Source organism: Otolemur garnettii, unplaced genomic scaffold, assembly GCF_000181295.1.
Source record: "Otolemur garnettii isolate 467f Iridium unplaced genomic scaffold, OtoGar3 scaffold00017, whole genome shotgun sequence".
Classification (NCBI taxonomy): Eukaryota; Metazoa; Chordata; class Mammalia; order Primates; family Galagidae; genus Otolemur; species Otolemur garnettii.
Window position 1 is genome coordinate 5,731,785 of NW_003852412.1, and position 9,577 is coordinate 5,741,361.

The following is a 9,577-nucleotide window of genomic DNA, read 5'->3' on the forward strand; positions in this document are numbered from 1 at the left end:
AAAAAAAAAAAAAAAAGAGCCATTTGAGAGATATAAGCAGTACAGAATTTCAGTTTTTCTTTTTTATGCTTTGATGACTTGCCAGGTTATTTTTACAATGAGCTCATGTTTGTATACATGGACATTTTAAATGTCTACTTTTATAATGAAAGAACAAAATAAGCTATTTCCATTTAGGAAAAACAAGACCAAAAAATAAATAAGTCAGTTTGTAAAGTGTGGGTGTTAGCAGGAAACAGCCACTTCCAGTCAGTGCTCTGCCACTGCGGTGATCAAACAGGCTTTGTGTTCCAGAATTCCAGTTTGAAGACTTTAAACATGAGTAGTTCATTATCATGTGGTATGGTGTGTTGAGAATAAGTGAGTTCCTGTGACTTGAACCTTAAGTTTCATAAATGATGTTCAACTTTCTTTCTAAAAATTACATAGGCCTAGTTTTTTTAATGTACAATAGTATATCATCATCTTAATAGAGCTTGTGTCCCACTTCCTTCTGTTCATAAGATACAAAAAGAAATCCAGTCAGTGTCATTCTCTACACCCCAGCAGCTGTATTATCTTTGAGGAAGAAATAGTGGATTTTATGTAGTCATCTTCCTTCTCATTTTTAGGGAATATCCACCTATCATCTCAGATCAAGAAAGACAACTCTACAAGAGAGATTTTGACACTGGCCTGCAGGAATACAAGCGCTTACAAGCAGAACTTGATGAGATCAATAAAGAGCTCTCTCGTCTGGATAAAGAATTGGATAACTATAGAGAAGAAAGTGAAGAGTACATGGTAATTTACCCCTGTTATTTGGTTGTCATATAGAATTCAATGCTGATGAATACAGCTACAGCATCCTTTATGCTGCCTAATATTGAAAAAAATTAAGCTTGTAATTATCAAACAGGTTTCATTGAAGAATAGTTAAAATTGGTTTTTGTGAGTCTCAGCTAGCTGAGATGGGAGCTAGCTAGCTGGGTGGGCGTGCAGTGAAGTTATCATAGCTCATTGTAACCTCCAGCTCCATGGCTGATGCAATCCTCCTGCCTCATCCTCCACAATGGCTACCTCTGCAAGCATATGCCACTACACCTGTAAAGATGGGGGTCTCACTATGTTCTCTAGGCCAGTCTCAAACTTCTGACGTCCAGTGACCCTCTCAGTTTAGCCTCCCAAAGTGCTCAGATCACCTGTGCCCAGACGAAATTGGCTTTTGGATGAAAGTCTTTCCAAATTGAAAAGTGTGCTGTTAAGACTTACAAAGCAATATTCTGTGTCTGTCTCTTCCTATTAAAAAGTAATATGGCTATTCTCTTTTTATTTCAATTCATCATTTCTGCTAAAAAACTCAACACAGGCTCAGCGCATATAGCTCAGCCTGGGGCTGCTAAACAACAATGACAACTACAGCAACAACAACAACAAAAAAATAGCCAGGTGATGTGTTAGGTGCCTATAGTCTCTGCTACTTGGGAGGCTGAAGCAAGAGAATTGCTTAAGCCCAAGAGTTGGAGGTTGCTATGAGCTGTGATGTTACAGCACTCTACTAAGGGCAACATAGTGAGACTCTGTCTCCAAAAAATAAATAGCAGTTTGAGTATCTTTTTTTCCCTTTTATCACCTGGCTGAAGCAGTGTTCATCCATGTAAAGTTACTCTTATCAGTCAATCATTTATATAAGCGTAGACTCATGGATATCTATTTTGTACTATAGTTATAATCCAGTTGACAGTTACAATTGTTCTAGCTTTGACTAGGAACTCTTTCAATTGCTTTCTGTGTCCCTTTGACATTCCTTTATCAGAATGGGAGTTTTCTTTTTCTTTTTTAAAATACTCTCTGGAATTGCTTATTTAGTTAGGATTTTTTTTTTTTTTTTTTTTTTTTTTAGAGAGACAGAGTCTCATTCTGTTGCCCTTAGTAGAGTGCCGTGGCATCACAGCAACCTCAAAGTCTTGGGCTTAAGCGATTCTCTTGCCCTAACCTCCCAAGTAGCTGGGACTACAGGCGCAATGCCCAGCTAATTTTTTGTTATAGTCGTTGTTTGGCACGCCCAGGCCAGTTCAAACCTGCCAGCCCGGGTTTGTGGCCGGTGCCCTAACACTGAGCTATGGGGCTAAGCTTGACATTGCTTATTTCTGAGTCTTTTACTCAACAATAATTTATGGTTATTATTTCATATCAGTAATAATGATCTACCTTATACCTTTTATATGTAAAACAATTTTCAGTTTTATGGTTGTATCATAATTTACTTAAGAGTCTTCCTAACTTAAAAAAAAAAAAAAAGAGGCGTCCTCTGGATTTTTAAGTATGTCTCCTCCCATCCCACTCCACTTCTCCACCCCAGTAGTTCCAGTAATACACTGAGGAGCCTCTCCAATTTTTGGCACTCTTGTCCATTTATTTAGCTGGAAGAAATTCCAGAATGTGAAATTATTGAGTCATAGTGTATGTGCATTTAATCTCTTGTTGCAGCATTGCCTTCCAGAAGGATCACACCAGCTGCATTCCCCCAGTAATGCCCTAATGGGCTCTTTTGACCCACATCCATTCACACCTGAAAAATTACTGCCTTTTGTCTTAGAAATTCAACTTTTTCATGGCTTTATATGTTTAGTGGAACTTCATATTAATTTTACTAAATATTCTGCCATTTTTCGGTTGAGGTGATATGAAAGATTTTTAAATACATTTAACTGATTTGTGATTAAACTTTAGTTGGTTAAATTGATGTTCAGAAATATGAAACTGTACTGATTGAGAAGGGCATGAAGCAGTTGCACTTCCGCAAGCTGCCCCTTATAGTCAGCCAGGAGGGTTGTGGGTAGGGTAACATCAAGGGTGGGGGTTAGAGGAGCTGGTTAGGCTGAGTCTTCGAGGGTCAGGCTGGTAAAGGTGCTCCCAGTACAGCACAGAGCATGTGAAAAGTCTCCTGAGGCCTGTGCAAGGTCGTGGCCTGGGCTAGGCTGTGGGATGAGGTAGAGGGTTTCAATTCATGGCCCATATGTCTCTGTGGTTGGCTCCAGGTTGGATTTCAGGAAACTGAGGTGCCAGCACAAGGACTTCAGGGAATTCCATCCATGCGATCAGTTAGTCCTCCCACCTATACTTCTTCCCTGGCAGCACCAGGCCTGAACTGCAGTTTCACACCCTAGGCCTCCTTCCTCTCACCTGCCACACCCTGAGCAACTCTGGTGCTCCCAAGGCCAACATCACCCTGAATGCAGTCCCTTGTCATCCCCCTCCTGCCACTCCCCACCCTCATCCCCAGTCCTGCTCACACATCTCTGCTGCCCTCCTGGGTAGTCAGAAGGATCCCTGATAAGACCAAGGTTGAGTCTTTTGTCAGTGTCCATGTGTGTGTTTGGGAAGTAAGCGGGGACCAAAGCAGCCCATGTTTTCCCCAGGGGCACCCTGCGCACTGAGCCTCCAGACTATAGCTCAGGTCTGTAGTTTGCAGGTTTCTCTGAGACTCTCTGCAGGGGTGTGAGGTGACAGAGGTCCAGGAGGGAAGGGGTGGCCAGTACAAAGGCCCTAAGGCTGGACCCTGCCTGACCCTGGACCTGCCCAGGCTAGTTCCAAGTTCTTAGACATCCCTAGGAGAAAGACCCAGAGCCACCTGCCCAGCAGGGCTGATGCCCTCCTAGCTGCTTTTCAGTTTTGGAGTATTTGCTGCATTATGTATTTGGTTTATGTCCTGTTTTCTTCTATGGTTTATTTCTGGTGTTACTGTAAACCTTTCTTAATTCAGTAACATTTGCTGATCCCTTGTTCTTTATTGATGTGTAAGTACTGGGGTTATAAAGACAAATCCTTTGACCACCCTCTAAGAGCGCATGTTCTGAGAGAAGTTGACACATCTAAACAACTCAGACAATGGGACTCATGCTGTATTCACATTATGTGTGGAAAGCAGCGAGACTGCTCAGAGAAGGAATAGTCGCTGAAGGCCTACGAGAAGCATCGCTGAGATGCACACAGACCGAAGGGTCGGGGGTGGTGGTGCCGTGGTGCAAGACCGCAACTATAAGGAAAAGGTGATGAAATCTTGAAGCAGTAACATGCCTAAGTTTTTAAAGGAATTGGTAAAGGTAAACACTGAAATTGGAAAGGCAGGAAACTAAGTAAGTAGAGAAATTAAAGGGGGAGCTCGACCAGTTTTATAGTATGAAATGACCTGAGCACTGTGGTTTGAGCAGCGCTCAAATTGTGTCTTTAGGCCCCACGCCGTGGCTCACACCTTTAATCCTAGCACGCTGGGAGGCCGAGGCAGGTGAATCCACTTGAGCTCAGGAGTTGGAGACCAGCCTGAGCAAGATCCCCAAATAAATTCCTATTTCTCCTAAAAATAGGAAAACTAGCCGGGTATTGTGGTGGGCGCCTGTGGTCCGTGCCTGTGGTCCCAGCTACTTGGGAGGCGGAGGCAGGAGACTCACTTGAGCCCAGGAGTTGGAGGTTGCTGTGAGCTGTGATGCCACAGCACTCTTCCCAAGGGGACAGCTTGAGGCTCTGTCTCAAAAAAAAAAAAAAAGAAGAAGAGAGAATGAATGCTCCAGTAAACTTATTCCCTTGTGTTTTTCATTCACAGGCGGCTGCTGATGAATACAACAGACTGAAGCAGGTTAAGGGAGTAAGTATCTAGGATTGTAAAATACTTTCAGTAAGAACTTTTCTATTATATTTTTTCCATTTAACCTATAGAATGACCATGACTACATGTTGCACTGACAATGGACCCTTTATTTTGAGATGAAAACTAACAAAAGAACTTTTTTTTTTTTTTGCAGTTTTTGGCCGGGGCTGGTTTTGAACCCGCCACTTCTGGCATATGGGGCCAACGCCCTACTTCTTTGAGCCACAGGCGTCGCCCACAAAAGAACCTTAATTTCTTAATTTTAGTTGTTCGTAGCTAGAATATACTGACTTTTTAAAGCTTTTTTTATTTTTTTTTTAATGTGTTGATTTTTCCATTCCGGATGGTTTTCCATTCCTGTGCTTTTAGTGCTGCTTCCTCCTGGCGGAGCATCCTTCTGCAAGCCGTGCTTTTCCTCCTGGGGGCTTCCTGAGGGCAGCAGGGCTGTCAATACAGAGTCACTGAATCTTAGCCAGAGCATAGCTTGAGCTCCGTACTGGGAGGAACTTCTTGTGTTTCCTTTTGTTTACTCTGGAGAGGAGACCCTTTGTGAGAGGCGTGATCTTGTGCAGACATTATCAAGGCCAGAAAGACTGACTTTTTAAAACTTCTTTTAAAAGGTAATTTATAGAAAAGTACAGAAATCAGGCTTGGCATCTATAGCTCAAGCAGCTAAGGCACCAGCCACATACACCAGAGCTGGCGGGTTCAAATCCAGCCTAGGACCGCCAAACAATGACAACTACGACCAAAAAATAGCTGGCGTTGTGGCTGGCGCCTGTAGTCTCAGCTACTTGGGAGGCTGAGGCAAGAGAATCGCTTAAGCCCAGGAATTGAGGTTGCTGTGAGCTGTGATGGCACAGCACTCTACCCAGGGCAACAGTTTCAGGCTCTGTCTCAAAAAAGTACAGAAATCGAAGTGTACAAAGTGACTGCACCCCTGTGTACCCAGCACCCAGATCAAGAAATACATTTTCTTCCAAGGGTGTTGGATCACACCTATAATCCTAGCACTCTGGGAGGCTGAGGATGTGGGTTGCTTGAACTCAGGAGTTTTAGACCAACCTAAGTGAGACCTGTCTCTAAAAATTAGCTGGGCATTGTGTTGGACACCTATAGTCCCAGCTATTTGGGAGGCTTAGGCAAGAGGATTGCTTGAGCCCAAGAGTTTGAGATTGCTATAAGCCAAGATGCCACAGCACTCTGCCAAGGGTGACCAGGTAAGATTCTATCTCAGGAAAGAAATTTTTTTTCTAGTACCCCTGTCATATCTTCCATTTCCAATATTTACCCTAGATAACCACCATCCTGACTTCTAATGTCATAGATGAGTTTTGCCTGTCTTGAACTTTATGTAAGTGGAATCATACAGTATGTATTTCAGTGTTTCTTTTGCTCAGTACTGTGTTTGTAAGATCCATTCATGTTTTGGCCAACAGTTGGGGTTCATTAATTTTTATTGCTGTGTAGTATTGTCTTATGAATAAAATACAACTTTTTAATCCATTTTATTGTTTTTTTTTTTTGAGACAGAGCCTCAAGCTGTCCCCCTGGGTAGAGTGCCGTGGCATTACAGCTCACAGCAACCTCCAACTCCTGGGCTCAAACGAGTCTCCTGCCTCCGCCTCCCAAGTAGCTGGGACTATAGGCGCCCGCCACAACGCCCGGCTATTTTTTGGTTGCAGCCATCATTGTTGTTTGGCGGGTCCGGGCTGGGGATTCAAACCCGCCACCTTAGGTGTACATGGCTGGCACCTTAGCCGGTTGAGCTATAGGCGCCGAGCCAATCCATTTTATTGTTAATGACCATTGGGTTATTCCCAAGTTTGGGCCTTTACAAATAATGTGGCTTCAAAGTTCTGTGTAAATACACACACATTTGTTGGGTATATACTTAGGAGTGACATTACAGGGTCATTGGGCATGTGTGTATCCAGCCTTGGCAGATACCTTTAAAGAGCTCTCCAAAACTGTGCCAGTTTGCATTCCCACTATGTCCTTGACAATGCCAAGTGTTAAATCATTACTGACTTAAAACATTTTTAAAAAAAATTTTAGATTAAGAATTTTATAAATTGCTGAGTGCAGTAGCTCACACCTGTAATCATACTCTGTCTTAAAAAAAAAAGAATTTTATAAATTATGATTTACATCATGATTTTATTATTCAAGACAGTCTCATCCTGTCAATATAGTTTGGAGTGCAGTGGCATAACCACAGTTCTCTGTCGCCTCAAACTATAGGCAATCTTCCAGCCTCAACCCCTGCAGTAGGTAGGACTGCAGGTATCCACCACCATGCCCAGCTCATTTTTCTTATGCTTTTGCTATGTTGTCCAATCTGGTTCCTGGCCTCTAGTGATCCTCCTACTTTAGCCTCCAGTAGAGATGGGGTTGTGCTCTTGGTCAGGGTGCTCTCATACTTGTGAACTCAGGCAGTCCTCCCTCTTTGGACTCCCAGAGTGCTAGGATTCTAGGCATGAGCCTCCACTCCTGGTTCAGCCTGTTATCTTATTTTATTATTATTTTTTTGAGACAGAGTCTTACTGTGTTGCCCCCGGTAGAGTGCTATGGTGTTACAACTCATAGCAATCCCAAACTCTTGGGCTTAAGTGATTCCTTGGCTTTAGCCTCCCAAGTTGGGACTATAGGTGCCAGCCACAACGCCTAGCTATTTTTTTGTTGCAGTTGTCATTGTTTTTTTTAGCTGGCCTGGGCTGGGTTCAAACCCCCCAGCCCCAGTGTATGTGGCCAGTGCCCTAAGCACTGAGCTACGGGTGTTGAGCCTAGCCAGTTATTTTAAATAAGAGTTTAGAAATGTTTATGGTGGCTCGGCGCCTGTGGCTCAAGTGGCTAAGGCGCCAGCCACATACACCTAAGGTGGCAGGTTCAAATCCCCAGCCTGGGCCCACCAAACAACAATGATGGCTGCAACCAAAAAAATGGCCAGGCGTTGTGGCGGGCACCTGTAGTCCCAGCTACTTGGGAGGCGGAGGCAGGAGACTCGCTTGAGCCCAGGAGTTGGAGGTTGCTGTGAGCTGTGATGCCATGGCACTCTACCCAGGGGGACAGCTTGAGGCTCCGCCTCAAAAAAAAAAAAAAAAAAGAAATGTTTATGGTAAAATTTTCCCTCTCTTATCCCCTGCTCACAGTTTCCTTTTCCCCAGTGAACCCTTATTACCAGTTTCTTATTTTATTGATTTTGTTTTTTAGGTGGTATGTTAAGAAAAGGGCATATAAGTCATCTTGGTCATTTTACAGATTGTTAGAAATGAGGATATCCTTTGTGAAATCCCAGGTTAGATTATATGACTAAGGGGTCAGAAGCCTCTGTGGTTACACCTGAGCTGTGGCAGGTGTCCCGACAGCTCTCTATTACTAATAATCCCCCTTTTTGTCTGCCTCTACTGCCCCAGCATATTTGTTTTTGTTTTGTTGATTTTATGTGATTCATTTTTCTCCTTTTTTAGTCTTCAGATTACAAAAGTAAGAGGAATTATTGCAAGCAGCTGAAGAGCAAATTGGCACACATCAAGAAGATGGTTGCAGACTATGATAGACGGAAAACATAGAAGGTGGACGCCACATAGTTTGAGAAATTAAGTATCTGTCTGATTTCTCTGCAGTGTTCTCAGAAGGCAGATGACTTGGATCATAACCCAGGAAGTCAAACTTTTCTGATCATTATAGACTTTGGTTGCTTTAATATCATCAGTGTTGAAGCATTTATCAATAGGCTTTCATAATGAACTGGGCTAAACACTCCAGTTAAGGATTTTATGCTTTAAACATGGGTTCTTGTATTAAGAATGAAATACCATTTAAAGTTTTTAAACCATAAGGGAAGGTCCTGGTGTGAACTGTGTGGTGAACTTTCACATACCAGACAGCATCTTAATATTTACATATGTGCATTCATTCACACAGATCTCATTTAATCCTCCCAGTAACTGTTCAGATAACTATTATTTATAATCATTTCTTTTCAGATAAAGAAAGTAGGTCTCGTAGGTCTCTGCAGTGAAGTCTCTGGAAAGTGAGACTGGCTTATTTCCTAGCACACAGATTTGGTTAAGTCTGTTTTATGACTATTTAATAATAAATTCCCTGGTCTTTCATATTTTAGCTACTGTGTATACTGCATTCTCCCAGCCTCCCTGTTGATTTTTTTCTGTTGTATAAATGGTTAAGAGTTTTTTCTTGTTTTATGTTATCCTAATAATAAAGAGCATGTAAAAAAAAACAAGTGGATGAAATTTAAAGATTGTAAATATTTACTTTTTTAAAAATCAAAGTTTAAAACTGGTTAGAATTTTATGTATTTTTTAAATACTTTTTATCTTTTATGGTTTACGTGCATTTTTTAAAACCAATTAGATCTTTTCATTGTAACGGTATCTGATTATATTTATAATTCAGTTGTGACTTGAATTGTATCTTTCAGAAATGTTCAAGTTCTGTACATATTTTATAAGGTATTAAACCTGGTGTTTTCTTTCTACGTGTATAATATGCCTGTTTGACGTCATTAGTGCTGTTCATGTTAAGCTGTGGAAAACTACACTCAGGAGTTCTTATCTGTTGTTATTTTGGGTGCTGTGCTGGTTGGTAGTTTCCCAATCCTTTTTAAAGAACAGAATGCTGATGTATTTGGAAATATAATAGAATGCTATAGTGTAACATACCAAATTATTTTAAAAGGTGCCTTTATTAAATCTCACTTTTTGAAAAATTCAGATTTTTTTTTTCTTAAAGTAAAATGAACTGTTAATACTGCACTAACCAAATCGATTGTGATTATCATTCCAGTGTAGACTGGTTTTCTGAATCTATAAACTGGTGTTTAGTATGCAATTTAGATATTTAAATATGTAATTTTCTATATAAATTTCTGGTTTATTTTCCAAAGACAAACTTTTTTTTTAAAGCCAACTTTTTTTTTTTTTTTTT

At 41.3% G+C, this 9,577-nt stretch overlaps 1 protein-coding gene across 4 annotated transcripts in view; it reads left to right on the forward strand.

Moving 5' to 3' along the window:
• Positions 1-8,865, forward strand: part of OCLN (occludin) — a 72,710-nt gene extending 63,845 nt beyond the window's left edge. For all 4 annotated transcript variants that reach the window (XM_023510901.1, XM_023510902.1, XM_012802796.2 and 1 more), the window contains exons 7-9: positions 612-783; positions 4,583-4,624; positions 8,098-8,865. In XM_023510901.1, the coding sequence (XP_023366669.1) occupies positions 612-783; positions 4,583-4,624; positions 8,098-8,199 (316 nt within the window). In that variant the 3' untranslated portion in view covers positions 8,200-8,865. The remainder of the gene's footprint in view (positions 1-611; positions 784-4,582; positions 4,625-8,097) is intronic.
• Positions 8,866-9,577: the final 712 nt, after the last annotated feature.